The sequence below is a fragment of the Arvicola amphibius genome, chromosome 5 (genome assembly GCF_903992535.2).
Source record: "Arvicola amphibius chromosome 5, mArvAmp1.2, whole genome shotgun sequence".
Lineage (NCBI taxonomy): Eukaryota > Metazoa > Chordata > Mammalia > Rodentia > Cricetidae > Arvicola > Arvicola amphibius.
Window position 1 is genome coordinate 149,273,825 of NC_052051.1, and position 27,892 is coordinate 149,301,716.

The 27,892-nt window shown below is 51.9% G+C and overlaps 1 protein-coding gene across 1 annotated transcript; it reads left to right on the plus strand.

The window, feature by feature from the left end:
- The first annotated feature begins 2,971 nt into the window (after positions 1 to 2,971).
- On the plus strand, positions 2,972 to 11,353 carry Zbtb7c (zinc finger and BTB domain containing 7C). The gene is made up of 2 exons (XM_038329244.1): positions 2,972 to 4,182; positions 10,702 to 11,353. Exons 1-2 carry the CDS (start codon positions 2,972 to 2,974, stop codon positions 11,351 to 11,353), a joined length of 1,863 nt encoding a protein of 620 aa, XP_038185172.1.
- Positions 11,354 to 27,892: the final 16,539 nt, after the last annotated feature.

Consider the following 27,892-nt stretch of genomic DNA (forward strand, 5'->3'; position numbering starts at 1 on the left):
GGCCAAATCCTCTTGGAATACTACAACATAGCTGTGTCCAAAGGTGAGTCAATGGTGGTTCAATTGACAGAGTGCTTGCTTAGCGTGCACCAGCCCTGGAGTCAACCCCTCGCACCCCATAAAACTGGGCATAGCAGAACGTGCCCGTGATCGATCTTGATCCCAGTACTTGAGAGGCAGAAGCTGGAGAATTTAAAGTCAAAGCCAGTGTGGGTTACAGAGGACTCTATTTAAAAAAAAAAAAAAAGGCTTGGAAACCCTGATGAAGCCTCAAGCCTCCTATCTCTTTTCCTCTTTCCCTGGCACCTGGCAAAGCTTTGCCCAAACTACCTGGAAGGAACCACGGGAAAGAGCTGGGAGGCTGCCTGCAGAGCTAGCAGGTGTCTTCCTGAGGATCATAGAGAAGCCCCTCCCCTAGACTGTGAGAAAGGCAAAAGTTCTGAAGGGGCGCATGCTCCTAAAGCTGTTCCAGCCCACCCAGCCTCCCTAGAAGACCGCACCACTCACCCCTGCCACCCCGGGGTTTCCCTTCATTTCAAATATCCCTGCGATTTCTGAACGTGGCAGCAAGAGATCCTGCCAATGCGCGGTTACCTTCGCTGCCTGAGGCAGGCGCACGTGGCTAACACAGACCCGGGGAAGCCAAGCTGCCGGTGCAGATCTTGGCAGCTCCCTCATCTGTGTGATTGTCTTTGCATGCTCGGTACTCCTCATCGGTGACACCGAAGTCACGATAATACTCAGAGGAAAGCCAAGGCCTGAAGAAAGATGCGGGGCCTGAGTCCTCATGCGAGAAACCCGTGGTTAAGCTCGGGCCAGATGGTCCTCTCTTATCCTTCCAATGTTCTTGCGGTCCTCAATATCTGAAGAAGGGAGCTGGGACTCTGGAACAGGTGTCCTCAGTTCCCCTTGCTCGTGCACAGAAGGTCACACTAAACCTACCTCCGCGTGGTCAGACTTAGATACAGCACAGCCTTTGAGGCCCCCATTCTAACCTACCTCTCAGAGACCCTGCCCTGCAGACGCCATTCAAACTGCCCACAAATCCACCCTCCTAAAGCAGGGTGGCCTTGAGAAACACACCTGCTATTTAGCCACATAGACCATCCTAGGTTGTTTTCTATCATTTGCTTTCTTAAATTAAATTTTTCTTTGGGGATCGTTTCACACATGCTTGTAAGAGATCATATAAAGGACTCCACTGTACCCTTTCCGTGGCTTCCCTTCCTGGTACACTTTCAAAACCATTTTCAAGGCATCCAATATACTGACCTCTATGGACACAGAACAGTTCCAGCACACAGGATCCACCCTGCCAGTGTTCCTTTATAGCCACACTCCCTCCCCTCCCACCAGTACCCTGCTACTTGCTGCCGGCACCTCTCACCCATTCCCTGCTTCTGTGAAGTGGCGGTTTCAAGGGTGCTATACAGGAAGCCTGTGTTCGGGGATTGGCTCTGTGCACTCCTTAGGACTCCCTGGAGACGCATCCAAGCTGCCAGAGTGTAGCCGAGTATCAGAGAGCTCTGTTTCACTGCTGAGTGGGGCGCAGAGGATCTGATGCTCTAGAGTATGCCCAGCCGCCCACCTAATGAGGAGTATCCGTGTGGGTTCCGGTTCAGGGCGATCAGCAGACTCACTCTCCGTTTTCACTTGGTTTTACTCTGGGGCAAATGTGCCACTGCCAGATCAAGTGGTCGTTGGGTAGCTAACTCTTTAAAAATACTCGCAGTGCTTTGCAGACGGGGTGGACCATTCTGCCTTCCTTAGCAGTGTGTGAGTAACCCATTTTCTCCCTAGCCTTATCTGCTTTTGCAGTGGTCGCTATTTTTCATTTTAGCCTGGAGACTTGAGTTTGATCCCTGGAACCACATAAAAGTAGAAAGGGAAAACCCTGTCTCGAAAAACCAAAAAAAAAAAAAAAAGTAGAAAGGGAGACAACGTAATTGTCCTCTGACCTCCATGTAAACTCCGTAGCATGCCCACCGACGCACACAAACACAATCATAATTTTAAATTTAAAGTGTATTTAATATGCTTGACCTTCTGCCAAAGCCTGCCTTGGACATTCTCAGAGCACCTACATTTGCCTGTGCTAAGCCAAATCACTGAATGCAAACCAAGTTTATAATAAAAATACCAACTATCTCATAGCTTGTTGAATTGCTGTACTGAAAGAGATAAACAGAATGGCTGTACGAGTGCCCTTTGCATTACTGTAAAATCAAAAGTCCCTATATCAGATCATCGTCAGTCAGGGGCCATCCATACTGTCAAGAAGCCTTGGCCAACGTCTCCTGCAGGCTTTAAAGGGCTGTGAGGTTAACTGACAGACATGAGAAGGTAATCAACAAAGTGCTTGCATCCATATTGACATTAAATACCTGCTTACAAGAGAAACGGTTCACATATACATATGAGATGCTAGGGAAAGAATTGCTGAATGCAAATGAAAGAAACTCCATCAGGCATAGTAAAGCCAGCAGCAAACTCGGGGGGCAAACCATATATTGCCACTGTGCCCCTGTTCACTCACCAAAAATGGACCACCAAGTTGAGTTGAGGCTTCTGGTAGCTTCTGTAAAATACAGAATGCTTCACCAGCGAGGGCCTTGTGAGCATCCCTCAGCAGAAACACCAAGCAGTCCCATGTGAGAGCAGAATGCCACCATGCAGAGGTTTCCACCCTTACATTCGTGATGTCCATCATCCCAGCATTCTCCAAGTCCATATTAACAAAGCAGAATTCTGCGAATCACGCCCACAGAGGTTTCAGCGGCTTTTCCTAAGCAGGTGATGTGCACCCCCTGGTAAGATGCTAACTACAAGGGTCTTAAGGTGCAGGAACCCCAGCCTGAGCTGGGTTGTGACTTACAGGTAAGGCTTGGTCCAGGACCATGGGTCCTCAACCGGCCGTGCTCATTAACTGATCTCCCTTTCTGTGTGTCCCTGCAGGGCTCTGGCTGAGAACATGGCCAATGACATTGATGAACTTATCGGCATCCCCTTCCCCAACCACAGCAGTGAGGTGCTGTGCAGTCTCAACGAGCAGCGGCATGCAGGGCTGCTGTGCGACGTGCTGCTGGTGGTTCAGGAGCAGGAGTACCGAACGCACCGCTCGGTGTTGGCTGCGTGCAGCAAGTACTTCAAGAAGCTCTTCACGGCCGGTAGCCTGGCCAGCCAGCCCTATGTCTATGAGATTGACTTTGTCCAGCCGGAGGCGCTGGCCGCCATCCTGGAGTTTGCCTACACCTCCACACTCACCATCACCGCCTCCAATGTCAAGCACATCCTCAATGCTGCCAGGATGCTGGAGATCCAGTGCATCGTGAATGTGTGCCTGGAGATCATGGAGCCTGGCGGCAACGGTGGTGAGGAGGACAAGGAGGAGGAGGACGATGATGAAGATGACGACGAGGAAGAGGATGAAGAGGAGGAGGAAGAGGAAGAAGAGGAGGAGGAGGAGGAGGATGACACAGAGGACTTTGCTGACCAGGAAAACTTGCCTGACCCCCAGGACATAAACTGCCCCCAAAGCCCCTCCAAGGCAGACCATCTCACAGAGAAGGACTATTCAGACACACCCAGGGACTTCCCCGACTCCTTCCAGCCTGGCAGCCCTGGCCATCTGGGAGTGATACGGGACTTCTCCATTGAATCTCTACTGAGGGAGAACTTGTACCCCAAAACCAACATCCCTGACAGAAGACCTTCCTTATCTCCGTTTGCCCCAGAATTCTTCCCACACCTCTGGCCAGGGGACTTTGGTGCCTTTGCTCAGCTGCCCGAGCAGCCCATGGACAGTGGGCCACTGGATCTGGTCATCAAGAACCGCAAAATCAAGGAGGAGGAGAAGGAGGAGCTAGGCCCGCCCCCGCCCCCTCCCTTCCCTAGCGACTTCTTCAAGGACGTGTTTCCTGACCTGCCGGGCGGGCCCCTGGGCCCGGTCAAGGCAGAGAATGACTATGGTGCCTATCTCAACTTCCTGAGTGCCACCCACCTGGGGAGCCTCTTCCCACCCTGGCCCCTGGTGGAGGAGCGCAAGCTGAAGCCCAAGGCCTCTCAGCAGTGCCCCATCTGCCACAAGGTCATCATGGGGGCCGGGAAGCTGCCCCGGCACATGAGGACCCACACCGGGGAGAAGCCGTACATGTGCAGCATCTGCGAGGTCCGCTTCACCAGGTGCGCAGCCGCAGGAGACAGCGGGCAGCAGGGGGCGTGGGGCCAGACTCCGTGGGGGGAGGGTAGAGAGGAGTGCAGAGGCCAAGGGAGGGAGAGAGAGCACATGCTGGGCTCATTGCTTGGCATGATGCTAGGCACTACCTGGTGCAATGATTTCAATCCCGTTTTAGGAACTAAACTTTTTTTTTCTAATATGGTGTTAGGATAAAGCCCGAGACATAAAAACAGGTCAGAGCAGGGCTATGCTGGGGAGAAGACCCGAGGAGCTAGGCAGGGCCCATGCCAGGTAGGCCCTGTGTTCCATAGGAGCAGCAGCAAACCGTAGTTAAGTGGTTTCTGTGTGCTTGGTGCCAGTGTTTCCCAGACACCGCCCCTGGCTAGCTGGCTGCCCCTAGGTGCAGCTGGACAGTCCCAGAAGTGGGGCTGGAACGCCAGGGCTTCTGCGACAGTGAAGTCTACACATAGGAGGCTGCAGAGGCCCGCATAGGCCCTTTCCATCCTCCTGACATGACGGGCCTCTTTATCAGGTTCCTTCCTATTTCTCCACATTGCCAGAGGATAGCTTGAGATCTGAAATCATCACATCATAAGCCTGTCGTCCTTCGGGAACATCATCCCATTCAGCAAATGTGTACTATGTACTGTTTCGTGCCATGACTTTTGTAGTCAAAACCAATAGGCAGGGGCGGGGGCGGGAGGGTATGGATTCACAACTATGCCCGACTAGGTTTCAAAGGCTACTTTTTTTATGGCCTGTTGCCACCATCAGTGTCCCTGTATGAGGCAGAGCTTCTCAGCTAGAGGCCACAGTGGAGTAGCTCTGATGAGTGGCCTTCGCATCATTTCGGTGTGACTGATGTGGCAAAGCCTATTGCTACCCGCCTTACAGCCATGGTTTACCGAACTAGGTTCTAATTTTATTCCTTTGGGTTTTCACAGGAAGCATAAAGCCTTGGCCTCCATACATGGAGTGAACTTTTGAGTCATGCACCATGTCACCCTATTAAATGTGCCTCTTTCAGGAGAAAACAAGGTGAACCCTAGAAAGTGACAGGGGCTGCTGTTGTGGGCAGCAGGAAACTATTTGAAATAGCTGAGGAAGGGCTTGAGAAACGCGTTCAGGTGATGGTGGCTTTGCTGAAATGGTGCGGCAGGCAATCCGGTGACTGCACTGAGGGACAACACTGAGGGTTTCCAAGCTACTTCGGGGAAGGAAACCACAGCAGGATCTGTCCTGGATTCTTCCAGGGTGCTTGGAGGGACAGTCTCCCCCTGGTTGTGTGTGCTTCCTCTTGGCCAATGGCTGGCCTCAGCAGTCCTGAGATCCGGATGTTATCTCCCTGGGCAGCTGGAATCCAAACTCCCAAATCCAACTCCCCCTGGCTGTCCCCGATATGCCCCAGCACACTGAAATCCTGTTGAGTTCCGCTGTCCCTAACTCCATTCCTCTCTTCCCCTGAATTCATTTGGCTCCGCAGGGCCAGCTGGCCTAACACCTGGGTAAGGCTTAGCTAAAGCATGGAGCAACAGAGAGATAAGCCAGAGTTCACACAAAGCTAAGCTCAAGTGGATTTCCCCCACCTTCAGCAAGGTCTTTGTTCCTGCCTGAGAGTCGGGCACCCAGGGGAAGATGTTACAGCCTGTGAGCTGTTGGTTCCCAGTCCTGCTCTGTTCTTCTGCCCTATCTTCCTGTGCCTATCCCTGGGCAGAATGACCAAGGGAACAACAACCCTTCCTTCAGGGAGCGCAGGATCCCCACATTGAGCTACTAGGATCCCAAGTCCCCTTCTTCCTTCCTTGCTGCCTCTCCCTCTCATCTCTCACAAGACAGCCTTCTCAGGGGTCTGTGCAGGTCTAGGCCAGACTACAGGCCCTGTTTTTCCTAGCAAAAAGTTAGACTTGTTCAGTCCCTGCAAACAGACTTACAGCCCTCCAGACACAAACGCAATCTCCAGGGGAGATTCTTAGGTTCAGGCAACAATGCTGTTTTTTTATAGAAGAATGAAATTCCAGAATGTTCCCTCCCAACAAATTCCTGAAGGCCACTTTGTGTGGCCTCTCTGTGTTCAGTCCTCCTATCCCTCCAGGTCAGCTCAGCCCTAGAGTTTCTGGTTATCAGGCCCCAACCCTGCCTGCCCCGGAGTTACTCCTCCTCCTATGCAAGATGACAGCCATCTGGGCTGGAGGCCTGTCTGTAGCAACTACATTCCAGCCCCTGTCTCACCTCCCCTCTCTTGGTTCCCACTCCCCTGACCCTTCTGAACAAGATCAGACAGGCTTTGGGAGCTGCTCTCCAAGGTCAGGGGCAGGAACTGCAGAGGAGATGTTGCTGGAATCCAGACTCCCATCGGGGACTTTCTCACATGGACTGAGACTGTCATGCTGATCACTCCCAGTCACATTCTTCAGAACCATTGGCCCTTTGCTTGCTGCCCTCCCCAGGGCTACCCTGAAAGAATCCTTTCCTACTCAGCCAAAAGCCATCCATCCAAAGCCCTGGCCTTGACCTGCCAGGGTGAGATTTTCCTGTGATCCTCTCTGTAGCCAGTTCCCTTACAGCCTTTCTGTGAGGATATGCTTTGGGGCTGAGGTCCCTGGCCACCAGTCATTACACCTTCCTCTCCTCCTCCCCATGTGGAGGTTCTTCAACAGGGTGGCTGCCTCCAGACCTGGAATTCCCAGAGTTCCTGCAAGCTAAGCCACCCCTTGGTACTGAGAAGCTCTGGGTTCAGTCCTTCCTCCTCATAGCTAAATTCCTGGGTCGACAAGGCCTTGTCTCTCTTCTCAGTGCCATGCAGAACATGGGCCTTCTGGCTTACCTCAGTCCTCCCATGAATGTAAGAAGGGCCTGCCCTTCTCCATGATACTAGGCTCTGTTATCTAGATGCTGCTTTCTAGAATGCCCACACGTCATGGGAACATCATTCCCTTTGATTCCTGTAGCATTGCCCAAGGCGGAGTTCTCCAAGCAAAACCCTTGCCACCCCCCAAGTCCTATCTGCTGCCTTCATTCTATGGGTCTCCAAGAGGAAGGACTTCCCATGCCCTGCTATTACCTGGTCCTTCCAGCTTGTCCCACTCATTGTCCCTCCCTTAGCTACCAGAGTCTGGAGGCAAAGGGGGGAAACTTCAGGGTTCTGGAGAGGGGACCCCTCAGATGAGCCCTGAAATAGAGGGGAGATAAGGAGAGGACTGCTGACTAGGTGGGTGTCACCTGACCTTACCCTGCAGCTAACCTTTGAGCAATATGTTTCCCCAATGGCAATCATTGCTACCAGGTCCTGGGCTTCGAGATGGCCTCAAGTCCCCTCCTTTCCCTTCCCATCGCATACTTGGTCACAGGCCATGAGGCCCTGCCTGTGCCTCACTCAGATCTTGGCCTGGAACTCCTAGAGAGCAGCGCTATCCTGTGCTCCTCTTCAGTCCTTCGGGCTTTCCACAGCTCTTCATTCAGATACCTCAACACGGCAGCCAGCAAGAGATGGAGACAGATCCCGTGGAGGAACAAGGGACAAGCCAATCCAGGCAAAGATTAGGCAGCACTGGCTCCCCAAGAACTATGATAGCACCGGTTTCTGCAGACTCCCTCACCAATAGTCCCAACTTTGAACAACTGCAGGGTCAGCCAAATGCTGATCCACTTCTCCCAGGCATCAGCAAGGCCTGGGCCAGGCTTTCTCCCCTTTCTTTTTAGTGAAACCCTCCCAACAGCTCTGAGGACCTTGGTAAGTTCACAGAATGTCACCAGGATCGGTGATGGGAAGTCACATCAGATCCCAAGCATTCTTTCTTACCGTGAGCCTCCTTCTGGAAGGAGATGGTGCTCTGCACTGGGTCTGCAGTGCAGGGAAATGAAACAAGATAAACGGTCAAGGAGAGGAGACCTGGAGAGGGATAGGCGCTGCCCTCATCAGAGTTAGACGGGGAACTCTTGGTGACAAAATGGCACAGCAGGTAAAGGCACTTGCCGCCAAAGCCAAGCCTGAGAAATTGAGTTTTTTTCCTCAGAATCCAAATGATAGAAGAAGAGAAACTGGCTCCCAGAAAGGTGTCCTCTGGCCTCCACATGCTCACAATAGCACAGGAATGATCACCCAGGCATGCACACATTCGTGTGCAGACATGTATGCACACACACACACACACACACACACACACAAAATCAATATTAGAAAAAAAATGTGTTCCAAGAGACTGAGGAGCTCTCGTCACTAGTCTGCCAACAAAGGAGTGACCACCAGGCTCCTCGACTTGCAGGTCATAGCACTTGGGTCATCAGGAGGCCTAGGGTTGGACCAGTTGGACCTCTGCCCACCTGTGTGCCCTTACCCAATCTCCTGCCATCACCAGGCCATGCTTCCCAAGGGGTCACTCGAGGTCATAAAGCAGGTATTCCCTAAGGCTGCTGCCAGTTCCCAGATTCCATTCAAATAGCAGAGGCAAGGCAGCTGTGGGCCTATTGCTGCTGTCTCTGCCCTCAGTACCTGCAGGGTTGGTCTTTAATGGGTTTCAGAGAGACCAGGAGGGATAGACGGTCCGCTGTGAGCACACAGCCATGCTGATGATCGGCATGGAGGCTGTCCCTTATTGTGTGTCCCTTCCCTCACATACCAGGACTTGTGTGTCTGTGCACATGTGTTTTCTGCCTCCTGTGTCCCATGGCTCCTAGCATTGGGAGACACTTCTGTGTGCACACATGAAGGGATGCCCTCGACAGGGAACAGCACGTCCATGCCACCACTAAATAGGTGTCCTCCCTTGCCAGCAAATGCAGGGCCTTGCGGGGCCACAGACATGCAGGTGTGAGTCTCAATCTCCCACAGCGGGAGACATGCAGCCAGGTGTGAGACCACCAACCAGAAGAGCAGCTAACTCTTGTCTGGTTCAGAACTTGGGTTTAGATTGGTTCTTTTTTCCTCCAGTGCTGAGAATTGAACCTGGGACCTTGGACATACGAGGCTTTGCCTTCTGGTGGCAGTCTCTCTTTGTCCCTCAGGAGACCTGGGCCTTGAAAAGGGGTGTTCAGCTCACAAGTGTCTCTGGTCTTGGTAATGACTCTCATGCCTGCTCAGGAGAGATCCACTAGCCAAGTACTCCCTGGGTCCCCTTCATACTGAACACTCAGCCACATAGGTGGCAGATACCACTGGGCATATGCTGCTGGTGGCTGGGAAGTCACAGCAGGTAACTGTGCAGGCCAGGGTGGTTGGAGGTTGTAGAAGGGAGGAAAGTCTGGCCTGAAGACACTTGGCGCACCACACCCCTTTCTTCCCTGCCTCCCCTGCTAGTCCCACTTCCCACCTCTGAGGATCTCAGCCCCAGGAAGCACAGAGAGAGGGCTGGCTCTGCACATGTGGCGTACACACACACACACACACACACACCAGCGCCCACAACATCTTTTTCCTTCTTGCACCCACCCGGGCAAACTGTTTTCTAAATGCGATCCCATGCGACCTCTAGTGGCCAGAAGAAACCCTGCCGTCCAGGGTTAAAGCTGGACATTTTTAGAGAGGGCTCCTTGGTTGGACTCTCACATCTGCTCTGACCTCAAAGCCCAACCTGGAATTAGAGCAGAGGCACCACCCAAGCCCCACCTGCAAGAGGTGGTGGAGACATCACACAGTGCTCCTGGCCTCTAGCCACTTGGGGAGAACTGGAGCGTGATCCAGGGAGGACATACTACAGCCCGCCCCAACTCTGCGCCCCCACCAGTCAGGCCCAAATACTCCCTACACTGGTGTCCTGGGTGCTCAGACCTCAGACAACAAAACTGGAAGCTCAACTTTCATTTCAGAACTCCCAGGAGGGCCTTGAACTCCCGCCCCCTCAAGCACACCCTGAGTCTGACCCTAGCTTCAGCTTTGCCTAGGGAGTTTACCTAACTCACCTCAGGTCACCCAGCAAGTGGATGGCGAGCCTGCAGCTGGAGCCCCACCCGGTCCCATGCCTTGCTTCTGAATAATGCCTCTAACCCCAGATCTCTACCCCAGATCAGGCTACATTGTTACTGCACCTGGTTCTTTGAGAAACCCTGAACCCTCTGGGGCTTAGGTGAGAAACCACACCGAGGTGCTCTCAGCCAGGTGTGCTAGGCTTCTGGAGTCTCCAGATGACTGCCGAGGACAAGGGCTGGGTGGACCTGGGGGCAGAGGTCCAAGGGCATCCTGCTTCAGGAGGTCCTTCACTAAGAGAGGACTGAGACCAGAATGCTAACCTATCTCTCCAGCAAGACTGTCTTCCAGGATGTGAGGCGGGCCCCTAAAAATCAATGGGAGAGTCTCACTTAGAACCTGTGTAAAGGGAGTGGCGGGATGTCTTTCAGGAGACAACTTTGTCCTGCTTTAATCCAGAGGTGAGGCAGATGCTCGGGCAGAAGTTGGAGGTCGATCTTAGGACCAGCCCCGCTCCTGGATTGGCAGCATGGATACAGGAAGCCCGTTCCAAAGTAGGAAACAACGTGAAGAGTGGGGCGCCTGCATCCCACTCATGGACTAAATCCTGGCTTCTTTGTTGCAGGCAGGACAAGCTGAAGATCCACATGCGCAAACACACGGGGGAACGGCCCTACCTGTGCATTCACTGCAACGCCAAGTTCGTGCACAACTACGACCTCAAGAATCACATGCGCATCCACACGGGCGTGAGGCCCTACCAATGCGAATTCTGCTACAAGAGCTTCACCCGTTCCGACCACCTGCACCGCCACATCAAGCGACAGAGTTGCCGCATGGCACGGCCCCGGCGCGGCCGTAAACCTGCCGCCTGGAGGGCCGCCAGCCTGCTCTTCGGGCCAGGTGGTCCCACACCCGACAAGGCCGCCTTCGTGATGCCACCCACGCTGGGCGACGTGGGGGGCCACTTGGGTGGCGCAGCCGTGTGCCTCCCGGGCCCTAGCCCTGCCAAGCACTTCCTAGCGGCACCCAAGGGTGCCCTGAGCCTGCAGGAGCTGGAGCAGCAGTTCGAGGAGACGCAGATGAAGCTGTTCGGACGTGCGCAGCTGGAGGCCGAGAGGAACGCAGGTGGCCTCCTGGCCCTGGCACTGGCCGAGAACGTGGCAGCCACACGGCCCTACTTCCCACTGCCCGACCCCTGGGCCACAGGCCTGGCCAGCCTGCCTGGGCTCACCGGTCTCAACCATGTGGCCTCCATGTCCGAAGCCAATAACTAGGCTGGTCCTGGTCCACCCCAGTCCCAGACCCTGTCTCAAGTTCCTCTAAGGCCTGCCCTGCCCCACCCAGGGGATCTGAACTTTCTAGTTTGCAAACACAAAGGGAAAATAAGAAAATACATTTTAGCTACGTTGCTCTTTGCCTGCTCTTTGAGAGCAGCACCTCCCTTTGCTGGAGTCGGAGCTGGATATCTCTTTCCTAAGGGTTGGGAGCCCCTACCTCTCCCTGGCCGACTCTGATTCACATAGAAACACACAGGGTGTCTTGTCTCAGAAGTCTCCGCGCTGGTGTCGGGAGCACTGTGCTGTGCTATGGGGCTGTGAGGAGGGAGGCCAGAGAAGGCAAGCCAGGGGGAGCCAGCATGAGGACTGTGTCCTGGCCAGGCACGTTGGTTGAGCCATACTGCCCTATGGGGAAGTCCCTCCCACCCCTGCTTTCATCCCAGTCAGGTTTCAGCTTAGAGGTCCGGGATCCAATTGAGCAATGCTTACCAGCCATGGGGGAAAGACCCTCGCACTGGGCAGAAAGGCCTCCTGCAGCTAGAAGCTGGCATGGAGCAAGCCCATTTCAAATTGGCTTGTCCTGTGACCGTGGGCAGGTCAACCCTCTGTGCCTCAGAGTCACCCTGCTGTGAAAGGGGGTGGTAACATATGTAGTCACACCTGTTCCTAGAAACAATGTCCCCAGACAGGTAGACGTTTAGCACCCCGGGAGTCACCGGGAGACAGTCTGTCTAAGAAGACATGGTTCCATCACCTCCACGTGGAAATCAGCATTTCAGGTGAGACGTGGCCAAATTAAACAGGAACAACACAGAGATAGGTTGTTCATGGCTTTCAGTGCCCAGAGGCAACTCCAGGAACCCCAAATTCTGCCCCACTTACTGACAGGCCACAGTCATATCTGGATACCCCTGGGCAGAGCATTTGCCCCCCTCCCACATGCCCTTTGGAGTTCAGTCTCCTTGAGTTAACACTCGAGGGATGGGGCCAGCTCCTAACAACCATCACCTACCTGCCTCCCACATCCCTGCAAGTGTTGTAGCACCTAGTCATCCAGGGCGGGGGGATGTCTCCAGGCCTGGGGTTTGCTGGTGACACCCTTCTCCTGTGCTTGAGTCGCTGATCCCCTTCCATATTTAACCAAAGGGAATCCTTTGGGTTGTGGTGCCCTCTGGGTAGCAGGTCACAGTCGCCTGGCTCTGGGCTTGGTCGTAGCTAGACAACTTTGCTGGCCCCTACCTTCTTGAGTTTGCATTGGTTTCTTGACATCCCAAAGAGGAGAATCCACCTGCTTGGAAGGCTTAGGCCTGGAGTTCCAGAGGCCTGTGCTGTGGGTACATGAGACTCAGTTCTTCCTGTATTGATCACCTTGGCTTTATCCTGTACAAACACAAACAAAAAGGCCAGAGAAGACAGAAGACTCTCCCAAGAAGAAGCTCCCAAGAGAGACTGTGGACTGCTGGCGCCACCAGACCACAGTCCGTCGGGTGGATTTTCCTCAGATACCTCATCCTCGTCAGTCACCTGCTGGGGCTGCTGCCTCTCAGATTCCCGTCACAGGTCAGACTTGTTTCTGGACCCATCTGCCAATATGCACTCTCAGTCCCATCAGGCGAGGGACAGCAGCGGAACCGGACTCCAGCAGCAGAGGAACCCAGGGGAAGGCAGTGGTGTCGGGCTCTGGTTTTTATTTTGTAAAGGTAACGACTTCTTATAAATTCCCTTTTTCAGATGCCCGCTTCAGTTCCTTTTGTCGTTTGTCCATTTGTCTTCTGGGCTGCAGTTTGGAGTTGTACATTGTAAAATATCCAAAGATGTGGAGTACTGTATCATCGAGCACTTGAAACAAATGGGCTGTGGGGGAGGGGCAGTTGTGTTCTGTTTTAATTTTTTTATTATTTTTATTTTTATGTTTGACTTCCCTGTCTGTCTGTGGGAGAACTTTGGAATTTTTTCTATTTATGACTCTTTTTATGTAACGCCTCTATGTATAACGACACACAACAGTTTGCCTTAGTGATTCAAGGGACAATCTTCCATGACTTTGGTCGCACGCTGCATCCTGCCCAGAAATGCTCAGCTAATTTTCTGGCCTATTTATTAAATAATATTAACTGATCTTGACTGAATGCTATTGGGAGTAGCACTTCTGTGAGATGTGACTACCCGAAGGTCACAGGACAATCTACAGAAGTTCCTTGCTTACAGTTTAGACCACAGGGCGGGACAACTTGAATGTCAAAGACATTTACAAAACACAAACCTTTGACTCTTTTTTTGAAAAAAGAAAGTTCTTTTTTTATGTGTATGAGTTTTGCCTACACGTATGTCTGTGTACCGTGTGCATGCCTGGTACCCACGGAAGCCAGAAGAGGGCACTAGATCCCCTTAAACTAGAGTTAAAGATAGTTGTGAGCTGCCGTGTGGGTGTTCCGAATCAAACCCGGGTCCTCTGGACCAATTGCTGAACTACCTCTTTTGGCTCAAATTCCTTGAAGGCTAGTGGGGGGGGGGTGCTTTGTTTTTGGAGGAAGGCATTCACTACGTAGCCCAGACTAGCCTTGAACTTACTGACCTTCCTCTTGCCTCAGCCTTCATACCTGAAGTGTTTAAAGGAAAAGTGAGCTCGGTTTGTCTAATGCCATGGTTCAGACTGACTTTCCACTGACATCCTCATCCCAGGGGTTGGGGGTGGGGAGAAAGACCAGGACTCAGTTCTCCAGGCGCCAGAGTCTGAGCACAGGTGGATGTGCACACACAAGCATGTACGCATGGAACCTGTGGTATATGATGGGGTCCGTCCTGAGAATGCTGGCTGTGGCCGTCCTGAGGACGCTGGCTGTGGCCGTCCTGAGGATGCTGGCTGTGGCTGTCCTGAGGATGCTGGCTGTGGCTGTCCTGAGGATGCTGGCTGTGGCCGTGCATCTGGTCCTACCAGCTCCCTGGATTTGGGCCCAGTAGCCTCCAGCCAGCCTTATTGTCCTGCTGTCCTTGTACCTCCCTCTCCCTGATGAGGATTCAGGCTTCTCATCTCCCTTCACCCAAGTCTCTTCCAAGCAGAGACTGGATCCTGCTGGGGAGAAGGGATATGCTCGTCATGGGACGAATTCTCCCCTGTTCAGACCATAGACCCAGGTTTCAGATTCTTTCAGTCGACTGCATTATGGACAAAAAGGTTAACCCAGAGCTTTTCTCCACTTTTCATCCCCTTTGTGGATGGGGTAGGCATTTTTTGTGCAGCAGTTCCCAGGACGGGAAGGATCGGGTCTGGGTTTGAATCCCTTCTCCTCTGAGCTGTGTGGTCCCAGACTGATCACTTCCCCACTCTGGTTCTCGCCTTCAGGACCCTAGGAATAAAGGAATGTTCCCATGTTCTCTACCCAAACAGTGTTCAGCAGAGGACCCAGCCCAGCCTTCCAGACAGGAGGCTGAAGCTAAAGAACTAACCTGATGTCCTTCCTGCAAGGGTAGAGAGCTTCTGAAGTCCCCTGGCAGTCACAATTTACACCTCTACACTCTGTTACATGTAGGCATTTATCTTAGCACACAAATAACGTCCACACTATTTGCCAGGCTTACTTCACAGAATCGGCTAGTGACATCAAAGGGTCCCTGGCTACCCTGCACCATTGAGAGGTCAGTTCACAGTTGAGGGCAAGAGCATAGGCTACGTGTTCCCAGAGATTCAGGCATTCTGGGATTGTTCTGCCCTCTTTGTGGAGTCACTGTCTACTAAGGGATATGAATCATGATGGAGCCGGAGTAGGGATTGGGGCCCAGTGGACTCCTTCCTCCTGGAAGTAAAGCCTTCTAGCCTGACCATGTGGGAATTCCACGGTGCCGCTCCAGGCTCAGCTGCCCCTCAGGCCTGATAGCACCAAGAGAGATAGTGTGTTGGCGATCAAGGGCCTTCAGGGACAGAAGGAAGCAGGGTGAGTCCTCTGAGGACAAGCCAAGGACCATGCACCGTCAACTGGAGAAGAAAATATAGAGAAAATACCAGAACAGACCCTGGGGCTGCAACGGATGGAGGAGCGGTTTCTCAAGAGCTTGGCCAACCTGAGCCAATAAGAAAGAGACTAGGTGTCCAAACAGAAGTTAGCTTCCTAAATCTGGAATTACCTGGAGAAGAATGAGGCTACTTGGCACCATGCCTTACAGAGAGTGGGCTCTGAACCTGGCACCATGCCTTACAGGGATGCTGAGGTGGAGAATCAGCAGGGGAGGAGAAAGCTCCAGCTCCCTTGGGCCCCTTCCATCTAGTTTGTGAGCAGCAGTAGCACCCAGGACAGCTGCCACAGAGAGTGGTACCCTGCAAAAGAAATGCCTTGGTCCAGGTTTCCTGGGACTTCCCTCTACTCTGCTGGTACCCTACAAGTTGGGGCTGGAGAAACATGAGTGACAAGGTGATTGGGCCCACATGCTGTCACCTTTGTTGGTCACCTGTCACCAGGACTTTCTCCATCCTCTCCCTTCCCTCTTGAACACTTCCCTCCCAGGGGCCCTCCCAGATCTCTGCAGAGCAGAGAGGAGCATACTAGGGACCAAGTACTTCCGGGGTGACATTTGCTCTGGGGGTCGAGTAGAGAGCTGGGACTGTGTGGAGAACACAGGAGCTGAGCCTGAAGCCTTGGCTCTGCCACATGTCCCTTGACAAGGAGCTTGGCTGGGACTCTAGGGAGGGTATGCAGCAGCTACCTGTTGAGCAGCAGAAACAGGAATATCCTGAGACTGTTCTGCAGTGAAGTTTGGTGATCAGTGATACCCCCACTCCCAGCCCCCGTGCTCTCCTCCCCTTTACTCCAGGGCCCTAAGACTGAGCAACAACTGAGGCTACTCATATGCGGAGGCAGCTTGTTGTTTATTTCAGGCTGGACGCTGGAGGCGCCGCCGTGGCTCTCGAGCTCCCCCTGCCGTCCATTGCCGGCACTGCTCCTGCCACGCGCCAAGAAAACTAAGGGAGTTTCTTAAAAGTTCAGGGGTACTGAAGACCAGACAACAACGGGAGTTTCCATAGAGGATGAACCGACTCTCTGGGAAACCAGGCTCCTTTTCCTCCCGTCTACACCCTGGGGCAGAGGCTTCCAGGAGTCAGAGTGCCCACTAACTTAAACCAAAAACCTGGCTCAAAACAGTTCTGACCAAAACAGAACATCAAAAATATCAAAACTGAACAACAACAAAAACCTGACAACTGAGCATTTTAACAATAGCCAGTCCTGCACCAAACCCAAGCACCTGTGCTCATACACTCACACTCAGAGAGAGAGAAAGAGAGGGAGAGGGAGAGAGAGGGAGAGGGAGGGAGGGAGAGAGGGAGAGAGAGAAAGAGAGAGAGAGAGAGAGAGAGAGAGAGAGAGAGAGAGAGAGAGAGAGAGAGAGAGAGAGAGAAAGAGAGGGAGAGGGGGAGGGAGAGAGGGAGGGGGAGAGAGAGGGGGGGAGCACATGTACGCACTGGATCACCAAATGTCTTGGATTTCTATTGCTGTGATAAAGGCCATAACCAAAAGCCCACACTGGGGAGGAAAAAATTGACTTCACCTTCTGCTTCAGCCCATCACTGAGAGAAGTCACGGCAGAGACTCACAGAGGGACAGTGCTTACCAGCTTGCTCCTTGTGACTTGGCTCACCCTGGTTTTTACACAGCCTAGGACAACCTGCCCTGGGATGGCACCACCCACAGTGAGCTGGGCCCTCTCACATCAATCATTAATCAAGAAAACATACCATAGGCTCGTCTACAGACCAGTCTTCTGAAGGCGTTTTCTCTGTTTAGATTCCCTCTTCCCAGACAGGTTTAGGATCATGTCAGTTTGACAAAAAAAACCAACCAGCCCACCAAAGCCATGCCCAGGCTGACGTTATTCCTCCTTGTAACAATAGGGGACACAAGCATGTGAAGGAAATGGGCACAGCCATTTGCCCCCAGGATTCCCAGCTGGAATATCCGTACCTAACACGCTCCATCCTTGTTGCTACTGTCTTTAGCCATGAGAAGCCAGCGGGTTTTTAGAATGAGGAAGGAAGGCAGATTGAGTCGGACCCACATTTGTCTAAGTGCAGCGTGAAAGGTCTGTCCGGGTAACCCCGGGCGCCTCAGCGGACTTGCTTCCGATGGTCATCTGGTTCCTAGCATTGAGGCAGGAAGGAAGCAGCATCTCCATCTCTGTTAGTTGAGATTCCTGGTCAAACACCCTCCTATCTATAAAAGGCACTAGAGGAAATTAGATCTCTGGCAGGATTTCCACAGGGTCAGAGGGTCGGGCTAGCGGGGCTGCCAGGATCAGCTGTGTTGCGCACCACCGCCACATCAGAAGGGTGCCATGCCTGGACAGATTCGCACGCGTGTTACATAACAGACGTGTCTATCGTGATGGTTTTCCAGCAGAGGGCGGTGGAGTGGCTCGAAAGAGTGCCCCTGTCCAGTCTGTGCTGGTCTCCAGGTGGACTAGGGCTGTGCAGCCCCACACTGCATGGCCAGGTTACTCCAACAGGGTCGTGATGGCTGCTGCTTCAGGCCACAGACCCGGAAGTTCCCAGGGGACTCTGCCCTGAGGCCTGCTACCAGTGTAGCTACTCCTCCTCTCTACAGACAGATCCCACACTCCACAACTCCTCCTCACGCAGCCCCCTCCCGGCCCCCTGCTGAGGCCAGTCCAGGCTGAGGCACCTTACCGGAAATGCCAGGCCTGACAGAGGCCTGTGGAAGGCTGAGTATCTGGCTTCTGTCTCGGAGGATGGTTCACACTGAGTTCCCCAAACATCAGTCTTGTCAGGTCTTGAGTGGTTTCAAAACATGTCATGGTCCCATGCTGTTTCTGACTCGCAAGAGACCTAAGGCTCAGCTGACCCATGGTGGAGGACAAGGCTTTCGTGGTGAACTTTGACACAGACAAGAGCAGTCCTGGGTTACCCACTTCCTGATCACTGAGCCCCTCTCTGTGGAAGTCAGAAGCCAGAATAGGCAAGGCTACTGGAAGTGAGCACCTAATTAGACGGCACTCACTGCTGTTTGTCTCCTGGCTCCTCAGCCCTCTGCAGGTCTCCACAAATGTTCGCCACCCGCCTCATTCAACACTGTCTCAGCTGTTAGCTCTGGATGGGCAAGGCCGGGATGATCCACACCTCACTGTTCCTCAGACATGGCTGAGGAGGCCCTGTCATGCCAGGCCCTTCCCTCTAAGGTGACAAAGTCTGAGAAGCCTCTACATTCAACCGCTCCAACTCTCCTCAAAGTCACATTTCCTATATCAGTTGGCCCTGCAGACCTAAGTGTTTTCATTTAAATGCTATTTATTTTCCATTTCCACCCCGGTCCCCTAGAAGTCACGCCCTAAAATGGAAAAGTGTAGTCTTATTTCCCAGGGCCTGGGCTGTTGTGAGCAGGTAAGCCCCTAAGGCATTAGAGGTTAAGGGACAAGAAGGCATGAAGGTCATAGCAAAATATGTCAAAGGGGTCTTGAGAGGAGGATCCCTCCATCCCTGTCCATGTTCTTTTCTGGGGGAGCTGGCAGACTTGACCCACACCTGAGTCATGGAGTCTTCAGCTCACCTGCTTTTCTCTTTTATAAGAAGTGACAACCACCTGGAGGGGTCTGGGGGGTCTGCATGGGAGCGCATGGGACCCAGCCCTTCTGCCACCTAGTGGTCCCTGGATCGGTGTGGACTTCCCACTCATAACATTTAAAATAATAGTGCCTATGTCTGTTCCTTGCCTTTCTTGCCTGACTTTTTTAAATCTTTAGATTGGAAAAGGAAGGAGAGAAAAAGGAAAAGGATGGAGGGGTTCACTTCCAGGCCCTTTGCCTGGTGCCCACTTCCTCAGACAACCTGTGCCAAGGGCTAGCTGGCAGCTGTTTACCGGGGTGGCGGAGGGGGATACACAGAGCTTGGTGTGCAAGGCTGCTCACGATATCTGTCAGAGCCAGGGTTGACATTAGCCAAGGGCTGGGGGCCACAGGCAAGCTCTCCTCATCCCTGCATCTGTACCAGAACTTGGAGGCTCCCAGGCATTCGAACCTGAGCTTGGCTTGTTAGTATTTCTGAAGGTCTATCCGCCTACATGAGAAAAAAAAAACACCCCCATAAGCAGCCTACTGGTGTAACTAACACATTCAAATATTTTAAGTCAGGCCTGGTGTCACCACCTGGGGCAGTGAGGCAGGAAGACCAAGAGTTCAAGACCAGCATGGGCTACTCAGTGAGTTCACTATGTGGACTCCTTTGGTCTTCTTTCCCAGGTCCTGTGAATGTTCAGGATTCGGACCAAACCATGGTGACCGCATAAGTCTGTAGGAAAACTGGGGGTTATAGAAATCTGGCGGAGGCAGTGGGCATTTACAGTCTTGCTTCAGGTAAAATGTACTGAAGGAGCTGGACCAAGCAGAGGTGATTCCCTCATCTCTGTTCTACACTCATACTCCGTTCTCCAACACTTTACATTTCTAGAGGATTCCATACTTTCCCTGACCTTGTTCAACTGTAAGGAAGTCTCATTTTCAGTTATTTTGACAATCCAGCTTCCCTTACAGCTTGCCACACTCTTCCATGCAGCGGGCCAAAAGCAGGCTCGGGTGTGTGCGGTAGCTGCGGGAGCCAGCCTTCTGAAACTCTTCGTACACAGCCATCCCATGTGTGAATGCCACAGCTCCCAGCTGTTCAGGGGTCAGCAGAGGATGCAAAAGGTCAAGGCAGCACGCACAGGTAGCAGCACCCGTGGCGTGGCAGGTGCCCAAATGCTGACTTGTTCTCTCCCCACTGGGACCTCCAGCCCTGCACTATCCCCTCTGGCTGAGTTCCCACCCCACCTCTGCCTCTATAAGCAAGCCAGAGTCCTCGTGGAAACGACATGAGTGGCCGTACCTCTAGCTCATCCCTTGAGCCCTGTGCTCTGCTCCCAGCATCCCCTTGCCTGAAAGCAGGCGGTAGCTGGTGGAGTCCTCACCAGAGTGAGTACTGGTCCGTTGCGGGGAGCAGGTGACAGAAGAGGACCCTATAGACGAGCTTCTGCAGGTTCCACCGGATGACCAATTGGGAAATCAGGATACTATGACCTTTATTAAAGATTCTTTTCCCTAGGGCAAGGCCTTGGTGACATTTATTTAAAACCTCCATTTTTTTCTTTATTTGGACATCAAAGGTTGCTGGTCTCTGTAGGAAGACATGTATAACAAAGAGTATCACAGAGCACTCCATGTTGGGCCTGGGAACCTGTGGGGCCAAGTCTCTCCTCCAGCTCCTCGCCCCCATCAGCCAAGGCTCTTAGGTACAAGCCAAGCAGACTAATTGGAAGAAGAAAGAGCACATAATTTTGGTTGTCATGGCATACACCTGTAAAGCACCGAGGAAGCTGAGGCAGGAGAATGGCCAATTTCAGACCAGCCTGAGCCCTTGGCTGAAAGGGGGCAGGGGACTTACTTAAAACACTGAAGTTGGGAGGAATGGCAGGAATGCATGGGCTCAGCAAACAGGTGACCACCACAACTGCATCAGGTCGTGGCCCATATGTGCAGGAAGCAGCCCCCAGAAGCAGCAGCAGTTCATCTGCTGCATAGCTCCTGTCTAGTCCATGCATTGCTCTCTTTCCAGAGTTCCCTGGAAATACACGCGCAGGGCCAAGGCCACCTGCAGACGTCCTAACTGCAGCTGCCGTGGGGCTGGAGGTGCATGGTCCGGGTCCTCTTAGGTTCTGCGTTACAGGTGTCACCACACACAGGAATGTGCTGCATGCAGGACAGCCAAAGGGGAAAGATGGTGACCAGAGTCAGCATACTGTGTCGGGGGGAGGGGGGAAAGTCACATTCTACTGTGATCGTCACCAGGAAGATGCCATGATGACACAGGAAGCCAGTGACAATGTCTAACCATTGGTGTGGACTTTTATTTTTCAAAGACCTTTATTTGTGATTTGGGGATTTGGGAAGTTTCCTTAGTCGTTTATTATGCCCCATGCTTTAAAAAAAAAAAAAAAAAAAGTACTGCTTAAGCTAGCCCAATGGGACATAAAACTAGGTGGCTGTTTTCCCAAACTTTTTCTGCAACCCTAAGAAAGTTGCCTCTACTCTGAACCTGTGTTGTATCATCTGGAGAATGTTGGGGTTCATAGGAGGAACCTCAAAATGTCTTTCAACTCTCATATTAAGAAAAGGGGACTTATTTAAAGAGCGTCTGCTCCAAGCAGCATTTAGCAGAGGTCCCATCTCCTAACCTAAGACCATTGTTTTCTTGTTCCAGGAAGGAGGATACCCAGGGGGCGGAAGGTTGTAAATACTGTTGAGAATGCCTCCATCCCAGTTCACACTGAGATGTTCACACTGCCTTCTGGAAACATCTGTGCTGCTTCACCAAACAGTGCACAGATCGTTTCAACTTTAGGTTTCCTGCGTGCAGGAACAGTGCGCACCTTCTCCTGGGTCGTCCTCATGAAGCTGCCTCCGGGGGTGGTAACCTGGGTGGACAGCTTTCTTGTAAGCAGTGTTTTAACTGCAGACACAGAGCTGGTCCTTGGGCCTTCTTTCCGTCCACACCTTCTTCTCTACGTCAGATCTATCTGTAGGCGTGCCCAGCCTCCTCACCTGTCCAAGGTTAAGCTACGCGTACTTGTGTATCGAGGCAAGTCGCAGGCTCTTCCCCCAAATCTCCTCTGTGGAATCAAGCAGGAAAGGAGCAGCTGGGCGGGAAAGAAGCAGCTGCAGCGGGAGTGGGATTTGATGAAAAGTACCTTTGAAGTCAGCAGATTCTATGCCTGGTTGCAGGTTTTTCTGAATTATTTTTGGGTGGCACCAATGTTGCCACCTTGATTTATGAGGTGAGGTGCTGCCAGCTTCCTGGCAACTCCCGGCAGTTCCCGGCAGTTCCCGGCAGTTCCCGGCAGCCCTACGGATGTTCCAGGACAAGGCTTTGGAAGCCTGCACAAGGTAATGCAAGGGGCAGGGAACTGGGATGTGTGAGCTTGGACAGTGATCCCAGTGCACCTTTTCACGACTGTGCTTTCCTGGGTCCCACAAGCAGTATCCATAGCAACAACAACATCAAAAAAGTATTCCCACCCCACACATACTACCTTACCCCAAACGCAGACCCTCAGCGTGTCACACCAAAGAGGCTCCATTACAGGTATTTTGAAGTCAACCCAGGCCAGTTTCAGGAGGCTGTGATGCTCTTAGTGTGTATGGCGGGGGGGGGGGGGGGGGGGGGGGGGGGGGGGGGGGGGGGGGGGGGGGGGGGCGGGGGGGCGGGGGCGGGGGGCAGCCTTGACAAAAATACCTTTCTTCCAGAGTGGAGACGTGGGAATTTAGAGATATAGTAAAGAATACAAAGATGCAAACAAAGTAATAAAACGCAGAAACACATAGGATAGTATTGGGAGGGAATTTCAGTGAGTACTAAAAATTCATCTGTCTTTAGTTTCCAACAGCTTAATATACAAAAGGACTGTATTGACATAGAAATTGAAAGTCATGGGGTACATTTATTGCTCATGCCCTTGATTCATGCCCTACACCACTCTGTAGGCAAACCACTCTCTTGGTGGAATCCCAAGTTATTTCTGTAAAGGGAACTTAGTTGGATCCTTAGACTTTTGTTTTAGGTAGGAACCAACTACGTCCCTGTTTCAGGAGCAAGAGGTCTGGCAATTAGCTACACCTGTTTACAGTAGCCTTGAGCGAGCAAAACTCTGATTTACAACTAGGTGGGACCTTTCTTTGAGTAAGAAACACAATAATCTTGAATGAACTAAAAACAAGTCCCAAATTCTCTGACCTTTGGCCTCTTCGGGCCTCCACTTCTCAGACACCTACAAGAATTGCAACTACAATATAAGAAATTAAGGTTTCAGTGAATGGGCTTAGCAGCAGGTCACAGTCAGCTAAAAGGAAATTAATAAACAGGAAAACAAAGAGAAGAAAATTTGTGGCTAAAAGGCAGATTCTGAGGAACAAAAGGCATACACAAGATCAGAAAAGACAAAAGGTATGTGCTAAGGAGCTGGGGAGAGGGCTCAAAAGTTAAGAGCACTCAGCAGTCTGGCAGAGGACCCAGGTCTGGTCTAGCACCTACCTGGCAACTCACAACTGCCTGAAACTTCAGTTTTGTGGGCGCCCTCTTCTGGCCTCTGAGGGTTCCTGCATGCACATGGTATATATAAACTTATGCAAACACACACAAATAAACAGATAAATACATGATGTTTCAAGTATATGCTGAAAAAAATTTAGAATGTATGTACCTTATACCCTTACACAAGAGGAGGAAAAGAAGAGGTGAGAGGTAACCATGGAGAGGCACCCAGAACTAGATAAGGACATGAGAAACCCTGAGCAGCCCAGGAGCGATGAGAACACATATCTGTCACTAGGTGCACATGTACTGCAGACAACCACAGGGCAAGTCTCTGAAACACCCAGAGGGAAAAGGGAAGCAACAGTAATACAGACAACAGACTCTGGTGTCAAGTAGGAATTAAGTAGTTTTAGGTAGCAAGAATTCAGTAGCCAGCCACCAACAAGCATGTCTTCATAACTCTGTAAAACCCAGCAGCCAGCTCAGGTTTGGGGATATTTTTGTTTGTGTTTTTGTTTTTAAGAAAGGACCTCACTATATAGCATAGACCTGGTGTCTTAGTTAGGGTTTTTATTGCTGCAATGAAACACTATGACCAAAAAGTAAGTTGGGAAGGAAAGGTTTATTCTGCTTGTACTACTATATTGCCGTTCATCGCCAAAGGAAGTCAGAACAGGAACTCAAACAGGGCCGGATCCTGGAGGCAGGAGCTGATGCAGAGGCCGTGGAGGGTGCTGCTTACTGACTTACTTCCCATGGCTTGCTCAGCCTGCCTTCTTATGGAATCCACAATGGGCTAGGCCCTCCCTCCTCAATCGTTAATTGAGAAAATGCCCCACTGGCTTGCCCACAGCTCTCAGGTGAGGCTCCTTCCTATCTGATGACTCGCTAGGTTATGTCAAGTTGACGTAAAACTTGCCAGTTCAATGGTCTAGAATTTTCAGTCCTCCTACTTCAGCCTCCCTAGTCCTGGAATGGCAGGCACGTGCCCACATTGCCTGCTCCCACTTAGAATTTTATCTTCCCAAATACCTTCCCAATAAAATATATTCCTCAAGTGAAGTTGAGGTAGATTCATATCAGACATCAAAAGAGAAAAAAGTAATCCCTAGAGCATGCTGAGCAGATACCAGGGAATTATTCATCGAGAATAAAATGATCTGAGAAAGAAAGGCTGGGGCAACAGGAAAATCACAGACAGCCAGGTCATCCATCGAGGTCAATGCAAATTCATATCGTCTGTGCAAAGCAGTCACGTCTAAGAATTGTCAATGGGATTGAAATGTGAATTAAGATATAGAACAATAGAGAAACAAATCTGAGGGGAATAAATGAAAGTATCGTACAAGCAACACATCGCCTGGGGATATTAAAGGCATCAGTTAGACTGACGGTGCACACGTGTGTCTGCCTCTAAGAAGACCAATGTGGAATTTTTTTTAAAAGATTTATTATATATACAGTGTTCTGCCTGCATGTATGCCCCCATGACAGAAGAGGGCAGCAGATCTCATTATAGATGGTTGTGAGCTGGGAACTCAGGACTTCTGGAAGAGCAGCCAGTGCTCTTAATCTCTGAGCCAGCTCTCTAGTTCCCTCCCAAAATGTTTTTTGTTTTTTTAAAGTAATGCATAACCCAAAAGTGAGTTGCGGAGAAGTCAGAATGATTACACAAGCACATGTACCTGCAGAAACACACACACACACACACACACACACAAACACACGTATCAAACCAAAGACAGCAATAGACAAAGTCTGAGTGGAGTAGCTCAGGCAGGCTTTGAACTTGTGATCATCTTGCCTCCTGAGTAGCCGTTTACGTCAGTCTGTCTCAAAGAGCATTCAGAAGCTATGTTCCAACATTCGCTTGTTTCTCTCCACGGTACCCAGCGTCTCTACACTAAGCCAGCGTCCCCATCCCGCACCCCCACTACCACCATGTGACAGTTCCTCCGCTGCCCTGAGAAACCATGTAGCCAGTGGACCCAAGGTCAGGGAGATTCAAGCCGTGATAGCCGGCATGGAGACCACCTTCTGTTGCTCGGGCCACCTGCCCTGGCCCTATCTGTTGTAATTTGAAAAAAAGGCAGCACGTGAGAGAAAGAAGCCATGTGATACCATGCGACAGAGCTCAGGTGGAGGGCTTTCTTATCGGAGGAAAGTGATTGGGAAGAGAGGGGAGAGGAGAGAGGAGACCAGCCTCTGGGGACAGCAGTGGCAGGAGAGAAGTGAGAGACGGGCAGAGACAGAAAGAGGGAAGGGTAGATGTGCACAGGAGGTGCTCTCAGTGGCTACAGCTGAGGCCGTACACCCCAAGGTCAGGCCAGTACAGAGGCCTGATCACTAACACTATCAAAGCCTGCCTGGCTCCTTTGCTGTCTCACTTAGGATGCTAACAGGGACATTTCAGCCACAAAGGCAAGCCTCACGACCACACGCCTGCCACATCAGAGCTGGCTGATCAAAGACTTGCTTCCATTTGTTCCAGCACATTCTCTCACCGTGGGATCGCCTTTCTCCACCAGCCTTCTCCAGCTTTCTGGGAAGGACACTGCTGCAAGCTCACATACCTGCCCCTCCCACCTCCACCGGCTGCTTCTTCCCCACCCTACACCCAACACGAAAGCATTTCAGAGGCTCTGATAGTGGATTCACTGTCAAGCTATACTGGGCACCCTCTGAGGCAGGACCCTGTCCCTAGCAGCTCTAGAACTCAGAACCCTACTGCAGCTTCAGAATATTAAAGCTGCCACTGGGGATGCCTTAGCTCAGGGGCCAAGTCCCCATCCTGGGTTATATACCTTCTCTTCCCACTATGTCTCTCCTCATGGGTCAAGAAACTGTTGGGCAGGTTGCCAGATAACGAATGGGATGCCCAGTTAAAACTGAACTTCGGGTAAACAAATCAGCGGAAGGGGTTATCATGCTTTTGGTGTATGACTGGGCTTGGACGTTTTCATGTTTAGCAGAATTCAAAATTGAGCATCCTGTGTTTTAACTGGGTGGATCAAGTCAATGGGCATGTCCACCTGGAACTCTGGTCATCCTTTTATATCATGCGCTGGGTACCCAGGACTCAGCCTGAAGCGTGGGAACTCACTTGCCCAGCCTTTGCAAGACCTCTCTATCAATAGTTGCCAGGTTCCAGCAGGGGCTCTGAAGTGAGAATGGAGCTCGGGGTGAGGATGCCCCCGTGAACTAGAAGTCTCATAGAGTAAGTTCAGAGCCCATGGTGGGGAGAAGATGTACAGAGCGGGGGCCAAGGCAGCCCTGCCATGGGTACACAGTGACACTTTCTCTACCTCCCACATGCAAAAGCAGCCAGGAGGGACCGTGGGACCTCTCAGAGGAGTTCTCTGGGAAGTCTCCGTGTTTGATGGACCGGAAAGTTTGGTGCTAGGGAGTCTGGGCATCCTTGGTGTGCTGTCACATCATCTCTGGCTTTGCTACCCAGTGTGGAAGCAGAGAGCCTGGGTGGCCACAGGCTTAGGGCCCTGCCTGGGTCTTGGTAATTATTTCTGGATCTCAGGTTCTTCTAATGTAAAATAGGAAGAGCATCCACCTTGTTGGGTATGGAAATTAGGTGTGATTCTGCAAACCTAGAGAGGGTATGAAAGTCCCAGGAGTTAGTTAGGGCTGCGAGAGGAGAATGTTTGTGAGGCAGCAGAAATGCTCTGTGATACTGCAGCGGTTAGTACTGGCACCACACGTTTGTCGAGTTCCATGAAATCTAGAACACCCACATGTAAGCCTTAAGAACCGGGTGGCAATGCGTCAGTGTGGATGTTGTGGTTGCCTGGTTACTGGTGCGTGGGGACTGGGAGGATACGGTCACTCAGTGCTTTCCACTCCTTCTTGTGTGAACCTGAAAAGGCTGGGGAGGGAAGTTTTAAAAGGTAAGATAATGTGTGCTTAGTAAGCTCTTTAAATGATGTTCTTCGAGTGCCTACTGTTTCCATTTCCAGATAGCCAATAAGAGTAAAGTAGGTATTGCTTATAGAACAAAGACAATTCTTTTCTGACACCGGGAGGTAGCAGGAAATCTCACCAAGGAAAGCAAGATCCGCGCGTGGGTCACTATGACTAGAAGGAAACTGTGCCAGGGAAGTTCCAGTGTGGACTCTAGGGAAACTCGCGGAGGGAAAATAAACTGGTGGAGGTAGGGAGGCGGACACCCCGGGCCCCAGCGCCCCCGCGTGGCCACATTGCGCATTGCGTCTTCGAGAAACAAAGCCGGTCGGCGCGGCGGGGCGGGGCCGGGACCCTCAAAGGTCCCACGTCTGCAAAGAAAAGGGCTGAGCTCTGGACTCGCTACTGGAGATTACTGCAAGTGGCAGAAGAGAAGATACAACGAGATGCCCGATCCTTTGGGAAAGGCGACCAGCCAGAGCAACATCCAGTCCCGGTGCTGAACAGCGGAGATGCGACTCGCGCCAAGTAGGAGAGCGAGATCAAAGGGCACTATCATG